The sequence below is a fragment of the Hyaena hyaena genome, unplaced genomic scaffold (assembly GCF_003009895.1).
Source record: "Hyaena hyaena isolate Hyena2069 unplaced genomic scaffold, ASM300989v1 scaffold_169, whole genome shotgun sequence".
Lineage (NCBI taxonomy): Eukaryota > Metazoa > Chordata > Mammalia > Carnivora > Hyaenidae > Hyaena > Hyaena hyaena.
In genome coordinates, this window is record NW_024080801.1 from 517,132 (window position 1) to 539,277 (window position 22,146).

At 50.9% G+C, this 22,146-nt stretch overlaps 1 protein-coding gene across 1 annotated transcript in view; it reads left to right on the forward strand.

The window, feature by feature from the left end:
* Positions 1-22,146, forward strand: part of TG (thyroglobulin) — a 254,014-nt gene that overhangs the window by 87,117 nt on the left and 144,751 nt on the right. Inside the window, exons 28-35 of the mRNA XM_039240195.1 lie at positions 1,975-2,040; positions 3,865-3,945; positions 9,017-9,154; positions 10,060-10,236; positions 11,769-11,880; positions 13,906-13,985; positions 14,681-14,824; positions 21,636-21,698. Of these exons, the coding sequence (XP_039096126.1) occupies positions 1,975-2,040; positions 3,865-3,945; positions 9,017-9,154; positions 10,060-10,236; positions 11,769-11,880; positions 13,906-13,985; positions 14,681-14,824; positions 21,636-21,698 (861 nt within the window). The remainder of the gene's footprint in view (positions 1-1,974; positions 2,041-3,864; positions 3,946-9,016; positions 9,155-10,059; positions 10,237-11,768; positions 11,881-13,905; positions 13,986-14,680; positions 14,825-21,635; positions 21,699-22,146) is intronic.

Here is a 22,146-nt window from a genome sequence, read left to right on the forward strand (position 1 = left end):
AAAATTTTACTTACTTTATCTGTTATTTACATGTATGTTGCCAAAAACATATATCTGTATCTACATCTTCCTTCCTTCCTCCCTTCTTCTCTCTCTCCATCTCTCTCTCCTTCTTTCTTTCTTTCTTTCTTTCTTTCTTTCTTTCTTTCTTTCTTTCTTTCTTTCTCTCTCTCTCTCTCTCTCTCCCTTTCCTTTCCTTTCCTTTCCTTTCCTTTCCTTTCCTTTCCTTTCCTTTCCTTTCCTTTCCTTTCCTTTCCTTTCCTTTCCTTTCCTTTCCTTTCCTTTCCTTTCCTTTCCTTTCCTTTCCTTTCCTTTCCTTTCCTTTCTTTTCCTTCCTTCCTTTCCCTTCCCTCCCTCCCTCCCTCCCTTCCTTCCTCTCTCTATCCTTTTGAAGAGTTAGTATGCCAAATATATTTGAATGTAAAAAGATTTTAAGAAAAAATCCTCTGATTTCTCTTGGGACAAAGTGCCTGAGTCTGACCTTCATCATAAGCATATGTGTTCAGGAAAGATGGCGGAAGCAGAACAGATTAAGAGGATGACCTCTGCTCTGTGTTAGTGTTGGAGGAGTGAAAGGTGGGCTCCTCTGCAGTGTGCAGAATGAGCTTCAGATTTTCAGAGATCCAAATTTCTATTTTACTGAGATAGGTTTTAACTTCCCCAAACTTTTAAGGGACATCCACCCTCTGAAGCATACTTTGAGAGAATTATGAGTAGGTTTTCTAAGGAAACATGGAATCCCAATATTGGGTAGTGTGAGATGTTCTAGAATCATTATTTATTCCCAGTTTAGCAGCAACACCAAGTGGAAGTACAGCTCAATATTTTTTATTCACCCCCATGGCATAGGGCATGGTCATTCTTGCGGGGGAGGGGCTCATAACTTTAATGGCTGAATTTTCCAACTAGTACTGTTTAATTGAGCTTCTTTAAACCTCCTTAAACACCTCTCTAAACACAAGAACCTTTAGAGGTATTTGCCATTTTGGAGGGACAGAATTCTAAAATAGGTTATCCTCTCTTTGGTGAGGTGATTAAAATTCTGGGGTTGGAGCCAAGAAAGTGGTATTTGAATTCTGGCATTGACTTCTCTGGATTTTGACCTTCACCTGGAAATTAGGGGCAAAAATGCTTATCTACGAGGTTTACATGAAACAGTATCTGGAAAGTGATCATCATAGTGTTGGGTAAATGGCAATGAGGCTTAATAATAATTGGCTATAATAATAGGTGGTTCTTAATAATAATGAACAAAATGTGATCACTTCTTGATCACTCAGATTGTGAGCCGTGTGGTCCCTGCCATGTGGGGGGGGTTGTCTGCCGCTAGAATCTGTTTCTGAGCCCCTTTTTTAGCCTCTCACACCACGGGGAGGGGAGGTGGCAGGATCTTGGAGCTAAGCAGAGGCAAGAGTGACCACCCTGACCATTAAGCAGTGGCGTGGCAAGACCATTCTCACCCAAGGGTGCTGCTGGAAGAGCATCGTTTGGCAGAAAAGAAAACCAAATAATATTAGTAACGAATTAAATAATGGCAGCTACCAATCATAGTGTGCGTATCAAATGCTGAGGAGCCTCATCCCGTGAGGCAAGAATCGCAGAGGACTGAGGTGACAAGGACAGGGACGCAGCACCAGAGTCTCTGAGGCCTTGGTTCTCTTTCGGCCCATCCCCGGTTCCTTCAGCGATATTCTGTGTCATGGTCTCATGGCCTCTCCCCACGACAGCCTCTTTGGTGCCCCGAGCCAGACCCCTGGGGGCTGACCAGCTCTGGCTTTGTACCGGAGATCTGGAAGACAGCTTCACCAGACTCTCGTTTTGAGGGCGCACCTGGGTGGGAAATAGAGTTCTCAGGCCCAGAGGGGTCTGTGTGGGAGAGGTGGGTCAGTGTGGCCGTGGCGGGTCCCCACCCCCCGCACCCGCCGTGAGAACAAGCTCACTGAAGCTCTTGGAAATAAACATCTCCCTTCGCAGTTCCGGCTGCCCTGGAAAGAACTCGGGATGCCATTACCAGCTTCCAGCAGGTTTATCTCTGGAAAGGTGAGCTGTGGGAGGTGTGGGGTGGGGTGCGGGGTGAGCGGGACACTGTTACACGACACTGGCCCCACCCCTCGTTCACGGGGCCCTCTGCTCCCCAGAGAGGCAGCTGTAGAGATGTGCATTCCAAGTGAGGGCTCTGAGTGGCACAGAAGGGCTCAACTCTCATCAGATAACACACCAAACCTTAGAAAGAGAAATGGAAAGTGTGGAAACCCCAGAAGGGCCGGGGGGAAGGAAACACGGCTTCCTGCGAGATCAAGTTCACGGACCGCAAGCGGCCCTTGTTACAGGCTGGGAGCCTGGAGGCCCCTGCAGACTAGGGAGACATTTCTCTAGGGGACCCGGCCACAGGGGCCTCTCCCGCTGAGGTCAGGGTGAGGAGACAGGACATGTGCTGGTGCCTTCACCCCTGCTTAGAGGTAGTGCTGCTGTGGGTGTGGGTGCACATTTGGTGTCTCCTGTCTGCTTTGTTCGCCTTCCTTCAAGTTTCCTGAACACCAACCCAGGGCCTCCTCAGAGCCCGGGACACGGGATGGTGCAAGGCATCACGGAGGAGCCTGAAAAATACAGGCTGAGAGACCTTCGCTGTAGGGGCCCCAGCCTCGGGAGGCAGCCTGAGCAGTGGACCCTTAGCAGCCAAGGCCATGGGGCTGGTGGGAGAGTGAGGACAGATCTGGCCCCTGCGTCACTTCCCTCCTCTTCCCGGGATCCCTCCCCACCCATGTCAGGTCCCCTTGGAGACAGGACAGTTTTGTGCCCGTGAACTGAGATCGTGGGAAAGAGCACAGAGTGTGGAGTCGCCAGGTAGGACTTCTGGTTCAGTGACTCACCACCTTGTGACGTGGGGCACGACAGTTATCCCCTCCGAGCCCTGGCTCCTCGCGGGCAACGCGGCGGTGAGAGCACTGGTGACCCAGAGCCATGGGAGCACCTCCAAGGTGAGGCAGGCAGAGTGATCGGAGCAGTGCCTCGTGCATCCCAGCCGCTAGCTCGGGCTCGTGGTGGTGAGGATGGGGGAAGGGCAGATGAGAATGAGGAAGAGGAAGGAAAGGAGGGAGCAGAGAGAAAGAAAAGGAGGGTGTCCACCGTATTCCCATTTCCAAGTGATTTAATGAGATGATATACTTCTCGTTAGTCATCCCTGTAAGGTGGCTGTAGAAGGGGGCGACATTTTATTCATTTGCAGACGAGAAAAACAAAGCATAGAGGGGGTTCCTGGGGGTGGGACCCAGACTCTGGCTCCAAGTTCAGTGCTTCCTAGTCATCCAAATTGCCTGATAAAAAGCTGCTAGCTGGCGAAGAATGAAGGGATGGCTGCTCCCTGGGACACTGGCAGCACTGAGCACAAGCACCCCCGCTTGTCTAATACTCTGTCCTCCTCACGGGCTCAGCTGCTTTCATGGAAGACAGATTCCCAGCTTGGAGATTTTATTTATTTTTTTCAAATTCGAGTTCATCTACATTCCACCTGCATTTTCCGGGAGAAGTCCTCTCATCTGTACACAATTCCATTTTTTCTAGAGTAAAATGGGAAGCTTCCTCCTTGCCTTCATGAGGTATGGGAAAGGCCAACGTTTATGAACACTTTTCGTTAGCTTTGCTACTGTTGATCATTTCAGAATCAAGGGCAATCATGGTTTTGTTGTTGAGAGGTTGGCGGATGTTCCCTAAAAGGCCAAAGAGTAGAGTCCTCTGCCCCTGGATTTGTTCCAGATCCTGTCTTAGGCAGCGGGCTGTGGGCTGTGAGGATTTCCCGCAATGCCGTTTTGCTGATCCCTTTTTCCACCGCCCAACGTAACAGTGGTCCTTTCTTTTCATTCCTAGATTCTGACCTAGGGTCTCGGTCTGAGTCTATGGGATGCAGAAAAGACACGGAAGTAAGGCCAGTGGCTCCAACAGAACCAGGTACCAACTCTGAAAACTTTTTATGTACTTGGGTGTCCGGCTGGAGGCAAGATGGTGATGGCACAGCTCTAATCAGTGGATGGACTTCTTAGCATCACCCTGTTACGTAACCTTGGACTGACTGCCCACTAAGATTTTTTTTTTTTAATGTTTTATTTATTTCTAGGAGAGAGAGAGAGAGAGAGAGACAGTGAGCAGGGGAGGGTCAGAGAGAGAGGGAGTGACAGACTCCGAAACAGGCTCCAGGCTCTGAGCTGGCAGTCAGCACAGAGCCCGACGCGGGGCTCGAACCCACGAACCGCGAGATCATGACCTAAGCGAAAGTCGGACGCTTAACCGACTAAGCCACCCAGGCGCCCCTGCCCACTAAGCTTTTAACCCCAGCTATTCATTTCACAAATACGGACAGCTCCTCAGAGGGGCCGTTGGCACAGAAAGCGAAGTGAGATCATTGCAAAATCAACACTGCTACTGGAAAATTGAACAGCCGTCGTCGCAAAGCCAGCGAACTGTATTAAAGGGCGACTTTTCATCTGACGGTGGTCAGCGAGTGTAGGCAAAATGTGCATATTCTGGAATTGTTGAGTGAGATTTCTAGAGAGCCTTTTGAGAAAGGGTTGTTTTATGCAGTGGATGATATAAATCTGTACAGTACCCGGGACAGAAGGTATATGCTGTCTGAGACACTGTCCCTGGTGTCTGAGACTGTTGTTTCTTAGGTGGGGCGCAAACTCAGGGTGGGAGCCAGGAAGAAGAAGGAGAGGAAGAGGAAGAGGAAGGAGGAGGAAGAGAAAGGAAAGGCAGGGAAGGGTAGATGGGGGAAGGGAAAAGAGAGGCAGGTCAGTCTACCAGCACAATGGAGCATGGCCAATGGAGGGGGACACCGCATTGCAAAGCAGATAGATAGGGCTTGAGCCATTTTGTTTTTGTTTTGTTTTGTTTAGCCACTTACTGCTAACTGCACGGCCAGGGGTACTTTACACTTGCTAAGAGCCTTGATTCAACATGTGGAGAACTACCTTGCTTTCTGCTAATCCCACTATTGATGACGTGGCAGGTAAAGCACCTGGCACATTGCCTCGTACCTGACAGAGGCCACCAAAATCATAGGCTCTTTCTCTATCCAGGGCTTTTGTCCCGATCCAATGAGATAATGTGCAGAAACCACCAGCAAGGGGGCTCATGCCATAAAAGTTGGGCAATTATGAGTTCATTCCACGTTTGTAAGGGTTGTAGGAACTGAAGGTTGTGCCCTGGTTTAGATTGCAGGTTCTCAGCCCAGGAGAGCAGGGTTCAAACCCCAGCTCTGCCTCTGTCTACCTCTGCAGCCCTCAGTCACCTCCCCTGAGCCTCAGTTTCTCCCTAGATAAATGAGAGAGACAGCAGTGCCCATGAGGCAGGGCTAGTGTGGAAATGGAGTAGGTAATGCTGAACTTGCAGTGGCCCAGAGCAGGTGCTTGGAGAATTAGTGGCTGTTATTATGTGCTAGCAGTGGCGTTGGAGATGACATGACTCAGCCCCTAGCCTGGCTCGTAGCAAGCCATCCTCAAAGTCCTGTCCCCAGTCCTCTCTGTCCCTGTAACTGCCCATCAGACAGCAGATCCTGGTTCAGGATGGAAACTAAGGTCAGCATAGCTTTCCCTGTCCAGTGCTCTTAACAGTGGTGCTTCTGGACCTTCAGAGGTTTTCCAGAGGAAGCTTTAACTTTGCCAGCAGGGTGGGGGGAAGTGGGCGGGTCTGCGCCTGTGCCAGAGGCTGCCCCTCCGTGGTTCTCGTAAGCAAGCATTGGGCCTCATGTCTTCTGCACCAAGGCCTGGACCTTCACCTTTCTGATCTTTGTGCAAGTGTATTGGCAAATTCATTCTGCCGTTCAGAGCTGGCGTTCAAGTTTATCTGTTGCCAGCCATGGTTTTCCCGCTGAAGCAAGGGTGAGTTCAAAACTCACCAGGTAGGGAGGCAGAAGAGAGCGAACCCTCCTTCTGAGCCTCCTGAGGGCAGGCTTTGCACTTGGTGTTTTCTATGCATCATCTCGCAAAGGTTAGGACGAGTCTGCTGACCCGTATCATTGTTCCCACTTCACTTCACTTCACTCCCCACTTCAGAGGAAGGGGAGACCCCAATGCCTCGGGACCCCCCTGTTCAAAGCCAGTCTGGCCCGAAGAAAGCAGCAGGAGTGCCAGGATTCAGGCTGTTGCTCAGCTGCCTCCAAAGTCTGGATTCTTCTAGAACACTGGCTGCTCCTTGGCCCAGACAGTGTGGGCTCCAGGGCTGAGTCCTGGGGGCCCCCTGGCTAATTGAGCAGATAGGGTTTGGTTTGATTTGCAGAGAGAATTTTTTTTTTTCTGAACTGAGCCAGTATTTTTTAACTGGGAGATTTTATACAAAAATTCCGATTTCAAGCTTCTTTAAGGAAAAACAGAGGAAAAAGCTCTGGCAAAACTGGCTTCAAATTTCCGCCTGGCGACCATCCTCTGAGCGGAGTTGAGCTGCTCCTGCCATCAGGGACATGGCTCTGCTGTTTGCCCCGGTCCCTGCCCAGCCCAGGGCACTCCTGTTAGTTGATTCCCCAACCTTAGCGGTGCCAGGGGGTCATTGGGGCAATGAACAGGTAAAGGACCTTGGGGAAATGCTGGGCATTCTGTAAAACCCATCGTTAGACACCGTGTCAGGTCACATGTCTAAAACTATCACGTGGCTCCCACAGGAAGGACCCCCCCCCCCGACACACACCCCGTCCCCACCTCCTGCCACCAGAAAGGGAGCTGGGCCCCCCGCCCATGACCTTGGAAGGATCCAGGCTGAATAGACCCAGCTCAGATCGGCTTTCCCTTTCTGACTGATTACATTCCTGGGCTTGGGAAGATCACGCCCTTGCAGGAGAAGCCCCTTTGATCTGCTCCTCTGTGGTGGGGCCAGGGCCGTTTCTGTGGCCACTGTTCCTCGGCGTCCCCAAGAATGGCCTCTCGATCAAAGCCTAGGGAGGAATTGTCCCCTTCCTGCTCCAGGTTACTTCAGTTAGTCTCCGTGTTTGAGACACACACAGAGGGAAGCCAGCAAGAACCACCTCCTGTCCGGCAAGGCCTGTACCAGCCTCCCTGCCTGCAGGGGGCGCGCAAACCAGAAGGCGAGGAATTCTCCCGAAAGGGGCGTGGAAACCCAGTACAAATTGAGGGGGCTACGTATTCATTCTGCCATCCGCCACACATTTTTCTGAGCACAGAGGCTGTGCCCTGGGACATTCGCAGGCTAGTGAGGATTCCCCCACGCCGGCCATGGCAGGACACCGCGGCAAAGGCTGTAAGGGGACAGGTGTCAGGTATAGTGAGGATGCCAGGGAAGGAAGATGCTATGTGGGCTGAAGGAGTCAGAAAGGCTCCTCAGAGGAGCCTGGAAGGATCCGCCAGGCATTTCCAGCCTGTGCAAAGGCTCCGAGGGCAAAGTGATTGAAGGAACTTCAAGTTTGCCTTTAGTCTTCTTGCGTTCTTCTTCTTCTTCTTATTTTTTTTCTTACTCTGCTGTCTTAACGGGTGACTCGTGCTTTCCTACCTTGTGCCAGGCAGGGAGACAGGCATGCAAACTGTCCACTGTATAAGAGAGTTTTTTTTTTAAGTGTTTATTCATTTTTGAGAGAGACAGAGAGATAGTGTGCAAGCGAAGGAGGGACAGAGAGAGGGAGACATAGAATCTGAAGCAGGCTCTAGGCTCTGAGCTGTCAGCACAGAACCCAATGGGGGAGACTCGAACCTACAAACCGTGAGATCATGACCTGAGCCAAAGTCAGATGCTTAACTGACTGAGCCAGCCTGCACCCCATTTTGTTAAGTGAGCTTCCTTTTTTGGTCCGTTGTACAATAATATGAAGTTTAAGAACCCAGAAGGGTGGGGAGGCCCAGGGGAGGGTGACACGGTCTCTGGCATCTCTGCCAGGGCTGAACTTCTGGCCTCAGTGGATGTGAGTAACATTGTTACCTCGTTTGGTGGTTTTTGTTGGTGAAAAAGTTCAGTCTTCGTGAACCTAGTCCGGGAGGATGCTCAAGTCCAAGGCAAATGGGGGCCCATATAATGCCAGAGCCCTGAGTTAAGGGACATTGTAAATGGGCCCCAACTCATCTCCATGAACAGCTTCATGCCCCCAGGTAAGCCCCTCCGTGAAGTCAGAGCTCTGGTGAAGGGCACTTTGGGCCCCTCAGCACTGGGGAGCCTCTTTAGAAAGCTACAGGTCATCAGGGCAGGAGGGAACAGCATTGGTCCTTGAAGCACAGGATGAGGTGGGTGAGGAAGAGGGCTGAGCACAGTCAACAGTCCTGGGGCAGCAAACAATGTGACAGTGTTTCTGGAGTATGAGTTGAGGCAAATGGAGGTTAAGCTTAAAATACAGGTGGGGCCTGGACCAAGAAGGAAGCTGCACTTCTGTCCCCGGGGGCAGTAGGGCACCCTCAAGGAGCCTGAAGCCGGCGATCACAGCAGTGAGGGTGCAGGGAAAGACTGAAGGATAGTAGCAACGCTGAGCTTTCGGGGGGTGGCAGCTGAGCAGATCCGTCTTCACAGATGTAGGCTGCCATCTGGGTAGAGATAGGACTTCTGCATGGCTTCAGAAGACGGGAGCGTCAGTGGTTCAAAGCGACAGATTGGACTCCACAAGTCCCTGATGGCGGAGTGGGCCGCCGTGGTCAGCACGGACCTGTCACGCGGGGCTGCAGGGACATTGGCCAGAAATACCGTGGGGAAACATCCTGCCTTGGGTGAAAAGTTGAACCAGATGGCTCCCAAGGTTTCTTCCAAACTAGGAGTCTAAGATTTTGCAACTCTATAATTTTTAGGACTTTCTGGAGGCTTCAAAACCCTTCCTGCCTGGCTAGACTCCCAGCCCTATTTCCTCCAGACCTGTTCTGGCTTCGCACAGACTAAAACAAGTGTGTGTGTGTGTGTGTGTGTGTGTGTGTGTGTGTGTGTGTGTGTGTGTCAGAGGCAGAGACAGAGAGACAGAGGGAGAGAGGAGGGGAGGGGAAGAGAGAGAGAGACTCATTGTGGAGATAAAGGAAAGGAAGCTGACTCTCTCCTTCCTTTTCAGATTTGACAACGGAACTTTTCTTCCCTGTGGACCTGAGCCAGGTCATTGTCAATGGAAGCCTAACGCTGCCCAACCAGCAGCACTGGCTTTTCAAACACCTGTTTTCATCGCAGCAGGCAAACCTGTGGTGCCTGTCTCGTAAGTATCCTTAGACCCATCCTTCCTCTTCTGGACCCTCTGGTCAGGCAACACAGACCTAGTTAAATAGCTCTTGAGAAATAGATATGATGAAACTCAATGGCACAACTCAGGAATCACTTCAGTGTTAGTACTATGGATGATACGAAAGAAAGACAGGACATAATCCATGTATTCAAGAAGCCTATAGTACAGATGATCTCTATTCCCAGGACCTATCATCCATCCATCCACCCACCTACCATCTACCCAACCACCTGTCTATTCATCCATCCATTCATCCAACCAGCCATTACCCATCCATCCATCCATCCATGCATCCATGCCTCCATCCATCTATGTATCCATCCACCCATCCTTTACCCAGCAGACATGTGCTATGTTTAGCATGTGTTGTGTTCTAAGCCTTGCATTTGACCTTGAAGATGAGAAAACAAAAGAAGATGAATAAACTATGACCCAGCCCTGTGAGCGAGCTCATGGAGACCAGTGAGAGTCTGACGTGGGAGTGGAACAGGAGAGGTCATTCACAGAGTTCACAAAGGTTTTATAGTCCTGTCACCTCTGGTCTAAAGATCCCAACTGCCTCTGAGATGGTCCTGGGTCAAGAGCCAATGGAATTTGCTTTCTCTTCTCCTGTATTTCTGAGAAACACAGCTCACTCTTCACCTTCTTAGATTCTTCTTTTATTCAGATCCACATGGACTCTGTGTTTGGGGCCCTTCATCTCCCCAGCTGACAGAACTCTAGTATTTTTATTGGGCTTTCCAGACTGGATATTCTCAACTGTCCTGGGTCTCTGTCCTCCTAGGAATAACCTCTCCCAAGCATTACTTGGTTAGAGGTGGAGGTTACTTGCCCACAGGCCTCCCAAGGCCTCACACCCACTGCTCTCTTGCCTGCAGGCTGTGTCCAGGAGCCCTCTTTCTGTCAGCTGGCGGAGCTAACAGACAGTGCACCCTTGCACTTCACCTGCACCCTCTACCCAGAAGCCCAGGTGTGTGACGATGTCATTGAGTCCAGTCCCAAGGGCTGCAGAGTGATCCTGCCCCACCGGCCAAAGACCCTGTACCGGAAGAGAGGTGAGTCCCTGGCAGGATTTGCACAAACTGCATTTCCAGTGGGCTGCTGGCCCCATGGTTTGAGAAATATCCACATTAATGTATTCTTCTTTGTAAAATGGAAGCTACTCACACTCCTTGTAACAAAGCGGCACCATTTAGAAATGCATCAAGTTGACTACAGAGAAAAACTCGTCTGCAGTTGTACTCCTTAGAGAAAGCCACCGTTCATGCTCCTATCAGTTGAAATCCATTTAGCTGTATATTACAGAAGACTCCAACAGTGGCTCTCACAAGATGGAAGTTGATTTTTCTCTCTGAGGACATTCATGAGACTTTTTTTTTTTTAGTGTTTTCCCTCCTGTACCATCTCCATTTCTTCTGGAATATTAGCATGCTTTGTTCACTGTCCTGTTGGTGCTGGAGTTCTTTCTCGGATCTGTGGTGACCCCTGGTTTTACGCTCAAATGTAAGAGAGGGGCCCAGGAGCTGATTGGGAAGCTCAACGTATGGGGCAAGAGCTTGCTGACTTTAGGTTTCTCCGGAGGATAATCTAGTTGGGCTGCCCTTTGGGGGAATCCCTCAGGTCTTTATTTTTAGGTCCTTCCCATAGAGGAATCTTGCAATACCTGGCCTGGGGCCATGAGCCTGGCCGCTATTGGTTTGGATGACAAATAAGGTTGGAAGATGAGAGTCTCAGCCTTCACCATGTGGATGGATTTGAAAGAATCCCCTAGTTTCAGGGTGGGATTCTCACCATGAATTCCACCTGGTGCATCCCAGAGATCCTCTCTTTTTTGTTTTCTCAGGAGAAGAAACCTTCTATCTTCTTCTCCAGTGGGGAGAGAGCACTTGTCTCCTGTGTAGAAGGGGGGAAGTCATCTGGAGTCCTCATTGCTTCTTCTAGGGATTTCCAGCCTGGTTTAGTCCACCTTCATCCCAGTGATTTCAACACTTAAACTTCTGGGGATTCCAGAAGGTGTATAGAGTTGCTTGTTCTTCCCACAGAAAAGTAGGGGATTCAGCTCTCACAGCTCTATGAAGTCAACCACGTATTTCTCTCTGTGCTCTCTAGCTTCCAGAATTTTGTTGCTCTATCCTTTCTCCTATTCTTTTTTTTAAGTTTTTTTTTTAATGTTTATTTTTGAGAGAGAGATACAGAGCGCAAGCAGAAGTGGGGGGCAGAGAAAGAGGGAGACACAGAATCCGGAGCAGGCTCCAGGCTCCTAGCTGTCAGCACAGAGCCCAACGCGGGTCTTGAACTCACAAACCGTGAGATCACGACCTGAGCTGAAGTCAGACACTTAACCGACTGAGCCACCCAGGCGCCCCATCCTATTCTCTCTATTCTTGTGTGTGTGAGCCTTTATAAGAATCCCCTTACTATCATTTTAGTGAGATTTGTGATAAGAGCAGAGAATAAGCATGTGAGTTTCATACGCCATCTTTAATCGGAAGCTCTCGATCTTGTGTGTAAACCATCATCCTCATAATTCATAGACACAACAAATCTATCCTTAAATAATATATACTTTCTTTCTTCCACCGTGTAGTTATGCTGAAGGATAAAGTGAAGAACTTTTATACTCGCTTGCCATTCCAAAAACTGACGGGGATTTCCATTCGAAACAAAGTGCCCATGTCTGAAAAATCCATTTCCAAAGGGTAAGCGACTTCTGTCCTCTCAAATATTTATTATTAAGACTTTACTACTTCCATAAAGAAGATGACTTAATATCAACTAAAGGCACACGCATAAGAAACCATAAAACCCAACATGAAGGGTGGAAAGGTAATGAGGAGGTGACCATATCAAAAACCATGGCTAAGTTACTGATACTAAACACACAATTGAGCCCGGCACATCCAGGCAGCTGACACAAAAGGGAAACACTGACCTGTGTCCCATCAATTAACAAACATTATCGAGCGTGGTAATAAACTGGGTCAGCAGTTCTCGCTGTGCTGTGTGCAGAATCTGGAGCGAAAGTAGAACTTTTAACAAGATCGCAAGCGTATAAGGACTTTTAATTTGTTTGATATATTATTTTTAAAAGTATGTTATTATATGTTGTGTTAGTTAGCCGTTATTTAGTTGTTTTACATGAAGGTGATATTTCTCTCGGCCCAGTCGGTGGATCCCACCCTGCAGAGTCAGCAAGAGGACTTTTTGCAAAACACATTCTGGGGACGGAATCAGCATTTCCTGGGAGGGGGCTCAAGAATCTGAATTTTAAGTAAAATTCTCCTCCTGGTGATTCTGCTTTAGAATTCGAGAGTCATCGGTGTATGAACTGTTGGTCTGTGAAGTGTTGTTGATTTATGAAACCGTGTCATTTGCTGGTGGTCGTGATCTGCTTTTGAAGGGGCACCTGGGTGGCTCAGTCGGTTAGGCGTCCAACTTCAGCTCAGATCATGATCCCACAGTTTGTGAGTTCAAGCCTCTCCTTGGACTCTCTGCTATCAGCACAGAGCCCACTTCGGATCCTCTGTCCCCCTCTCTCTGCCCCTCCCTCCCGCACTCTCTCAAAAATAAAAAAAGTATCTGCTTTTGAAAAATGGACTGAAAAAGGTGATACGGGGTAGGCTGTTTTGAGATCTATCAGGGCTCTGCCTGTGATGCTGGGGCAGGGCTGGAGAGGGAGAGTTGGGACCAGAGATAGGCGGGACCCCAGTGCCGGGGACTCAGAGAATGTGTTCCGATGGAAAGCACATCATCTAGGCTGGAGCTCAGTCCTGGGCTTCCAAGAGAGGAAAACAAAATGGTGGGCAGGCAGGTGGGCAGGACTCTGGGAGACGGAGCCGTGGGGTAAGTGGTCCATAGGCATCAGGGCGGAGATGCAGTCAGCACTGGAAAAATCGTCCAAGACACGGAGGGTTTGTGCATGGGCAAAGATGTGAGTTGAATTCAGGGGCTCCTAAGACAAGGAAGGAAAATGGCTAGAACGAGGCAGTTTGCCCCCACCGGGAAGGAGCTGAGGGGTTGAGCGAGCTCGTTAAAGACGAGTGATCAGAACTGGGGCATGCAGTCAGGGGGAGGGGAAGCGGAGTTGAGCCCAGGAGCGCTGGCTCGGGGCCACCGCATTTCTCTAGGACCGGTCCAAGAAGCTGAGGGTGGGGGTCTAGCAGCCACACTGAGTTATTCAGCGAGTAGGTCCTGAGATTGGGGACTGGATATGCTGACTCAGCAAACCAGAGCGTGATCGGAGCAGATAGGAAGGGAAGCTGAGTCAGGGGGAATGTGCAGGTCTTTGCCTATGGACACCTCGCTGGGTCACTCTGACCGGAAGCCCGTGGAGTCTCCTATTTCTGAAGACGCCTTCCCTACCACCTCTTCCTTTTCCCAGAGCCCAAAGCTGGACTTTCTTCTTACTTGAGAGGACTGTAGGTGCACATTCAGGATGCTGGTGAGCTTAGCTTAGAGTGGGGCGTAACAGGCACAAAGTAAATGCTCGATGAAGGAATGAGCCAATGGATGAAAGATGCCAAGACTACGTTCCTGAGAAAGAGTACAATTTTGTTTTCTGGAGGACCTGCAAGTCTAGGAATCCACTCATGCATCCTGGCCAAAACATCCCCACTTTAAGGAGTCCTGAGGAAAGGAACCCCTGCAAGTAAGAATGAGTGTAATTCAGTAGGTCCGGGGCCACTCACAGAATCCCTGTGCCTGCTCTTCTCTTCTCACGCCAGCTTCTTCGAGTGTGAACGGCTGTGCGATGTGGACCCGTGCTGCACTGGTTTTGGCTTTCTAAATGTGTCCCAGCTACAAGGTAAGAGTGGTACCAAGCCCGCCTGCCCACGCCCAGCGCTTCGCGGCCTGGAGCACTCGTTCACGTGGTGGGTGGGGAGGCGTGATCCTGGTTCACGGATGGGAAGTAGGGGCTTGGGGAGGGGTGGTGGCTATTAAACAGAATAGCCGGGCGTGGCTCCTGGCCCACTGTCCGGGCACCTTGACACGGGCCAGGCTGCTGAAACGGCCCCCTTCCAGGCTCCCACCTCGTCTCTCCAGACGCAGCTCGGGAGGCTTGGTGGGATGAACCCCGGATCCACCCATATGACCTGAATTTAAAGCTGAATTTAGTCGCTTGCTAGTGATGTTCAAGGAAAACCACTTAATCCCAGAGCGACTCGGTCCCCCTCATGTGCAAATGGGGTTACCAGTGCTCCCCCCCTCATGGGGTGGTGTGAGGGTCAAGTGATGTGATGCAAACAGAGACCTGGCATGGCCCTGCGTTCGTGGCGGGTGGTGCCCCTTCAGGATCTGCCCCCTCCATCCCCCTCCCCCCCCTGCTCTTAGACAAGTTCACTGCAGTACCAGGTTTTGCAGCGGTGGCCAAGGTCATGGCTGGAACCCAGTAAAGCACCCCCAGTGCCTTCTGGAGAATGGGTTTGCAGCATTTTGCTCATCCGGTGAGCATCTTCCGTCATCATCCGCTTCCTCATCCTGGTTACTGTTTTGCTCCAGGAGGAAAGGTGACATGCTTGACTCTGAACAGCCTGGGACGTCAGTCGTGCAGTGAGGAGCATGGAGGAAGCTGGCGCATCTTGGACTGCGGCTCCCCTGACACTGAAGTCCGCACCTATCCCTTTGGATGGTACCAGAAACCTGGTGAGTAACCTGTCCCCCACGGCTACGTGGGGGTCTTCCGTTGACTGCCTGCCAACCACGTATGAAGATGATGTCCTTGGGCTGGGAGGTAGATTAGCCGGGATTCGTTGGGGACGCATGACAGAAATTGATGCTATTTAACTTCAGCAGGAGAGCAATTTATCTGTTGTCGGTAGACTCAAGGGGAAGAAGACTCACTGGGTCTTGGCGACCTGGGTGTATTTAGCAGGAATGAAGGGACAGTCTCTATCATCAGACTTTGGTTGTTAGAGTCAAGCTTTAAATTCAAGGGAGAGAGTTTGGCCCAGCTTGGGCTACCGGCCCTCCCATGCAAGAGGGAGGGTGGGGCTGCCTGAGTGACTGTCCTCGAAATACATGGTGGGTGAGAGGAGGGTCCTCAAAGTATAGTTAAGGTGCCGTTACTGGGCAGGGGAGAGAAACAGACGTGCACTCTGCCAAGTTCCTTTATTTTTAGAAACTTGTCAATTAGTCGGGACAATGGAGACAAGTCTTGGGGACGGAGAGGGGGACACTGGTGTGTATTTGACAGTGGACATGGAGTTAGGATTTCAGGGTCAAGGCAGCATTGCCCCAGTGTGGGCACTTCATACGTATGTGCTGGTTGAGGAGCTCAATTTGAAATTGCCAGATGAATGAATGAATGAATGGTCTGCATGGTGTGATGGAGAAGATCTGTACTCAAAAGAAGAGAGATGAGTGTCTTCCCATGTCTGCCATCTACTATAGGTTTGTGTTTGGGAAAGTCTTCCCTTTCCTCCATTTCTCTGTTGGTAAAAAAGTGATTGAGACTCACTCTGGTCCAATCAGCTCCTGCCTTCCAGGTGTTTCTAGGTGTGGGTCTGCTTGAGGAACAGTGGAGAACTTCCTAGATACTGGACCCATTCACCCTGTGTCCCAGAAGCAAGTCCGGAAAGATGTCCTGGGTACAAAAAGATTACAAACCCTCTCTGAGTGGCTGTCCAATGGAGAGGCTGAAATGAGGTTCATTACCTCCAATCCTATGGCTTCCTCGTTTGTTTCAAAGCCTATATGGGACTGATGCTGGCCCTGCCAAGCCACTTGCCCTGGAAAGGGGACTCATGGAATGTCTAGTTTGGAGGAATCTTAGAGGTCCATAACGTTGACCTCTACATTCTTCACCCAACACAACACTGTGTCCCCAAGGAGGAAGGGAGCAGAAAACTGATGTTTCTCACATGTCTGCTGTATGTCGGCACCTGTGCTGTGTCCCTGCACCCGCTGGGGTTTCTACGGGGCATGGAATTTAATACCCATGATGCCCTATGGGATAGGCGATCTTCCCTCCGTGTTGAGATGAAGAGAGGGCGGCATCGAAAGTTGAAGCCAGTCAATGTAAACCACACAACCAGAGTGAGGTTGTAAGGCCAGAGCTGGTGACCCTACACGTCACTCTTCTCTGTTTCCAGGTTGCTGGCAGAGCTTCTCTATCCCATGATCGACTGGCTGTGACAGTGTCCACACATTCTGACCAGTTTTCCCCTAACTCAATTAACTAATAAGCAATTGACTAACACATTGAAAAAATAATAATAAAACTAACTAATAAGCTAACAAACCAGACCGGTCAGTGGTTTGGTCTGTGGCACCAGAGCCCATTTCCAACTCGAGGGGGCTGGGATGGGGCTCGGTGGGGGAATCTGGCCCTCGGCCCTTGTCCAGGAGCCTACTAATCCCTGTGGCATCCCTTGGCTTCAGGGAAGATTTATTTGGAGTTAATGATTAGCAGACTGGATGGAATCTTCCCTGCCGAAGTCTACCTTGAACATCCTGTGACTGATCCTTGGTCTGGATTCACTCGGGGTTAGGGTCATGCTTTTAATTTTATTGTAACGTCCTGACTTATTTTAGGAAAAATATCGGGGTTGTGGGATGAAATCGCCTCCCTGGGTTTCTATTTAGAGAAGAATGTTCCATATAGGCTTTAACTAACTCACTGGGACAGGGGAGAAGTGAATGCCTGCTTAGTACTATGGCCCACAGGAGACCCGGCACCGGCCCTGCATGTTTTGGGGTCTTCGAAATGAAACTCTTAGTCTTCAGAGCCTCCCTGCCCCTCTCCCCTCCCATCCCTCCTCCCATCTCCTCACCCCACAGAAGACTGAACAATGTCATTTCCAATCTTCATCTAGCCCAGGGAAGAGTTGGGTAAAAAGAAGCTTAAGAAATAAGTCATTTGTTCAGAAATATCATGGGAATCAGACCAGAGCGTTACAACATCATGGCAGGACTTGGCAAAGAAAAGAATCCAAGGTCATTATTCCAGTTCATCCTGTCTGTTCTGTTTCTTTTTATCTGACGGCACAGGTGACTCGCTTTTTCCGATATATATTTTGTGGGGTCAGGCTGGGGACTCAGAGTTCTGTCCAGAAACTACTGGCCAGGGAATTAAAAATTCAGAGCAGTGCTGTCTTTCAAAGGACACTGACTGAGCATTGACCGTGCCCAGGGCTTCTGGTGTTACTAATCCAGCCTGTATTCCTTGGGCTCTTTCTGTTTGCCTGACTGGATGAAGCATTTATAAGCATTATCATCTAATCTTCACAACCGCTGTTAGGTAAGGAAAGGGAGGTTCAGAGAGGTGAAGTCACTCGCCCAAGGCCACACAGGAATCATGTCTTATTCAGACCCCACCACATAACATAATGATTCCGTCAGTCAGAAAGACCTGCGTCTGGACCCTGACCCTGTCATTTGCCTGCCTGAGCCTTGAAGGGTGGAAAGGACCCTGATCTCCTCCTTTCCATCAGTTCTGGCCAGGAAGCCTAAGTTTTTATGGACGAATTCTTGCAAAGGATTTCCATAATGGACTTTGCCCTTGCCTCAGAGCCATGGAGTGGCCGTTTAGTGTGTGTTGACATTTGTAGTGAGTGTGGACTGCAGGCCCCGGATTAGACTCCAGGCTGAGAGTCAGAGACGAGAAGCATAACACAGGTCCCGTTTCTGAAGAACCGCCCCCGAGGAAGGGGAAAGGAAGTGATACTCACTGAGTTCCCGATACACGTCAAATACCGAGCAAACATGGGAGGTAGAAGGTCCTGCCTGCAGAAGGTTCAGCTGAGCTGAGGGGGCAGATGTGAGAGAAACAAACATTTCCTAAGCACTTCCTGTATGTCAGACATCACCCTCGAGCGCTTTTACCCTGTATTAATTTATGAACCCCCTGTGACAATGGCTCTACTCCTATTCCCCCCATGAAGAGACAGTTACTGTCTCCTCAATCACAGAGCTAGCCGGAGATGTGGCTGAAGTTCCCATTGGAGGGATGCACGGCGGGGGGCGGGGGGGTGCTTCTGGAGCACGAAAGGGGAAGAGAATTCTGTTCTACGAGGGATTATGCAAAAGCGTCTCCAGGGAAAATCTGGGTGTAGATAAAGGAGAGAGGGCTGATGGGAACAGTGACCACTGTGTGGGGACAGGCAGTGGGCTACGGAGGTGAGGTGGGCCAGGGTCCTGCCCTCACAGCCCTCAGAGCTTCAGAGACCTGCACACACGGGCAATGGAGCAATCATGGCATGACCTGGGTGGTGCCAGGCTGTCCACAGAACAAAGGCCAGAGCTTAGCCTTCTGGAATCCAGGAGAGAGGGGCATAGACCTGTCTGGGAGCACCAACAGGGGGCCGCAGAGAGCCCATGGGGACTCTGCTGTCCACAGCGAGCAGAAAGTTCCTTGGGTCAGTGCAGAATGGAGGCTTGGGCTGAGCAAGCGTGAATACAAAAGAGGCCCTTTGTGGCCCTGCCCCAGCAGTAGGGCCCAGGGAGCAAGCGCGCTTAGCATCCAGGGTGGGAGGAACGGGTGCTACTCTGTGGTCCAGCAGGGCCCCAGAGCCCAGGGTTTTCTGGAAAGGGCAGGCCTTCCCTTTGCTCTTTGGAGAGAACGAAGGCTGCCCATTCTCTCCACAGCTGAGCATGACCAGCAAGTGGGGCAGCGTCCCTGGTTTCTTTATAAAGTCAAATGTGGCTTCTAAAAAAAACCATCGAAGCTACACGGTTCCTGCTAAGGAGATGCACTTGGACCTTGTAGCAATTCTAGATAAGGCAACATGAGCCGGGTAGGAAATGAAAAGCCTTCTAATTATGCCTCTCTGCAATTCACGTGCCGAAACTACCACATGGAGGTAGGGGTACCAAATGGTCCACGCTCCATCCTCATTTGCATCCCGCTCACAGCTCCTGCCAAGCACTCGGCACCGGGTGGGCTCCATGGAGGCACCAGGCTAGCATTTTGCAGCAACATTTCCTTCGGTCCCCAGGCACCCCCGATGAGATAGGGCCTATTGTGAGCCCCACTCTGTGCAGTGCTGGCCAATAGTTTACAGCTGGCGAGGGGGAGAGGAAGCCCTGATTAGTGGCGGTTGCCACCAGCCGTGGTGTAAATGTCCCCACCATGGCCACCATCTTGCTGTCTCTCTGTCCTACCCAAAAGGCAAAACCCTATTAAGAAATACTGCCGAGGGGTGAGAGCAGGTACATTGAGCAACAGCAGTAGAGGCATGCAATCTCTTGTCTGTGGAGATGAGCTGCATGGTGGTTCTCCCTGAGATGAGCTGCATGGCGGAGCTGCATGGCGGTGTTCCCTGGTGGTGCTCGCTGAGAGGAGCTGTATGGTGATGCTCCCTGGTGGTGCTCCCTGAGATGAGCTTGAATGGTGGTGCTGAATGCTGGTGCTCCCTGGTGGTGCTCCCTGAGATGAGCTTGATTGATGGTGCTGAGTGCTGATGCTCCCTGGTGGTGCTCACCGAGATGAGCTGTATGGGGTGATCCCTGGGAATGTGCTGTCCTTGTCTAATGGTTCTCATGGTGTCTGATTTTTCCATAGTTTCCAGTGATTAGTCAGTACCATGAAATAAACATACACTGTATGTGTACCATATGCATTCTTCACAACACAACACAGTACTATTCACTACAATATTATAGCATAAATGTTCCCTTTGCAAGCTGAGCTTGCTTTGCATTTCAAGATACATTTCCAGAAGCAGAATTACTGGGTCCAAGAGTGAGAGCATTTGAGTGCCCTTGATACAGATGGTCTAATTGTTCTCCAAAGCCTGCATTAACTTGCAGGACGTTTGCTCTGAGAACTGCTCTCTTCCAGGAAAGACAGATATTTAAACAAACAAGCCACGTTGTGTGTAGTGGAGCGTGGCCGTGGTTGGTAATTCTGAGCCTCGCTGGAGGAGCTCACAGAACGGTAGATGACCGATACCGTAGCTCTGTGGTCCTCAAAGTGTGTTCCCGGATGAGCAGCATCACTGTCACCTGGGAACTTGTTAGGCCAGCTTTCAGGCCGCCCCCCAGACCTGCTGAATCAGACACCGTGGAGCGTGGGGCTGGCTCGGTGTTGTTACCCAGCCTGGGCACCAGGGCCTTAGAGTGACTGGGAGGGAGCAGGTATTTCCAGGAAGGTGGACCATGCAAAAACATTAAAAAAAAAAAAAAGACATAATACAACTGAAGGTTCTAGAACCAAGAGAGGCTGGGTTATGGGTCACCTGACCAAAGTGAAGAAGACAGGGGAGGGGCAGCACTTTTGGGACTGGACTAGAGTGTGACTCTAATCCATGCTTTTTATGAAGGGAGACTGGGACAGCAGACAGCATGTCACCATAGAAGGGCAATGTTAAGAGCGGGTCACGGCCAGCATTTATTGAGGGCCTGCCTGCTGTATGCACAAAGCTTTACAGGTACCAGCTCCTCTACAGCTCACAAGCCTGAGGGCGGTATTATTGTAAGCCCTTCCCTACAGACAGGACGGGGAGGTGAGATCACTTCTGGAGGGCACACAGAGGGAAGAGGCCAAGCCAATCTCGCCCTGGGCAGCTGACCCCAGAGCCCTGCCCTTGACTGCTGACCTGGGCCCTGCAGCTGGTTTGGCAGCTGGTTTGGGCCCCTGGGAGAAAATAATGGTGCTCTGTTCAGATCTGTTCAGTAAGGGAGGGGGAAGAAGATAAGGAGCACCTATGGACCCTCTGCCGGGTATGCCTGGTTTCTCATTTAACTTTTACAACATCCTCATTCCCTCAATGCCGAAAGTGGGTCTAGAAAAGGTCAGATGACTCATCCTTCCACACTACGCCGCTACGAAGTGGCACGGGGAGATTTGAGTCCAGGTCCGTCTATGCATAGTCTGTGCTCTGTCCACCCTGTATACCGCCAGTCATGGGCACCTGCCGCTTACCTTACCCCGGGCCTGGCACGACATTCCCTCCTGTCACCCGCACGGTAATTCCCAAGGTGGGTGGTATTATTGCATCACGCACATGTGGAAGCACGGGGTCAAGTGCCTCGTCCAAGTGAACAGAGTCAGGAAGTGATGGCTGTAAGCACACATGCCATCCCCCACCTGTCCCTGGAACACGGCGGGACCCCACCTGCTCATCCCCCAGCCTCATTGCTGGCTTTGGTCAGTGACCCGTGTGCAAACGAGAGGTGTGTCCCTCGTGGCCAGAAGCCACAGAGCAAGAGTGAAGGCTGCTGCACTCTCTTTCCCTGCCGCAGTGTTGGCGAGGCAGGGAGCACAGGGACGTGGTGGACCCGGGCCCCCGGGGGGATGACACGGAGCCAAGCCCCAGCCCACCTACTGTGGACACATAGTGCGAGGGAGAGAGCACCCTGGGTGGTGGTGGCTTTAAGCCGCTGCGATGTGATTGTCACCATGGCCCCATCCTGACCTATTCAGGGTGTCTCCGGGAGCCGAGGTCCGATGTTGCCATCACCACCCTGAGCCTCTGTAGAGAGGACCTAAAAGGCTGCCTCTTGTTTTTTTCAGTTGCTCAGAACGATGCTCCCGGATTTTGCCCTTCGGTGCTTCTGCCTTCCCTCCCGGAGAAAGGTAAGCGCGTTGTCGTTTCAGCCTCTGTCAGGAGAGGTCCACCTCACTTTTCCTTCTCCTCTCTCTTAGTTTTGCCCAGTGGTTGATAGCTCGCCTGGGCCTCTCACCCTCATTGATTCGAGCTCCTGGAAACTGTACACATGCCCCGATGGGGCCCCGCTGGCCCCGTGCCCATTTCACAGATGGGGGAACTGGCTCCCAGCAAATAAACGCCTTGGCCAAATAGTGCAATCAGTTGGAAGCAGAGGAGGGTTTAGTCTAGTTCCTGCACTTCTCATTCTGAGGATTGTTCTCACCCTGTCCAGGAATGGCTAGACCTGCACAGTCCAAGGCCAATGTCAAGAATAGTGGCACTGTGGGCAAACAGGGAAAACACCAGCTGTTTACTAGAGCAGGGAAGTGGGGGCTCACAGCCCTCAGTGCACTGGGTGTCACACAGTGACATCTG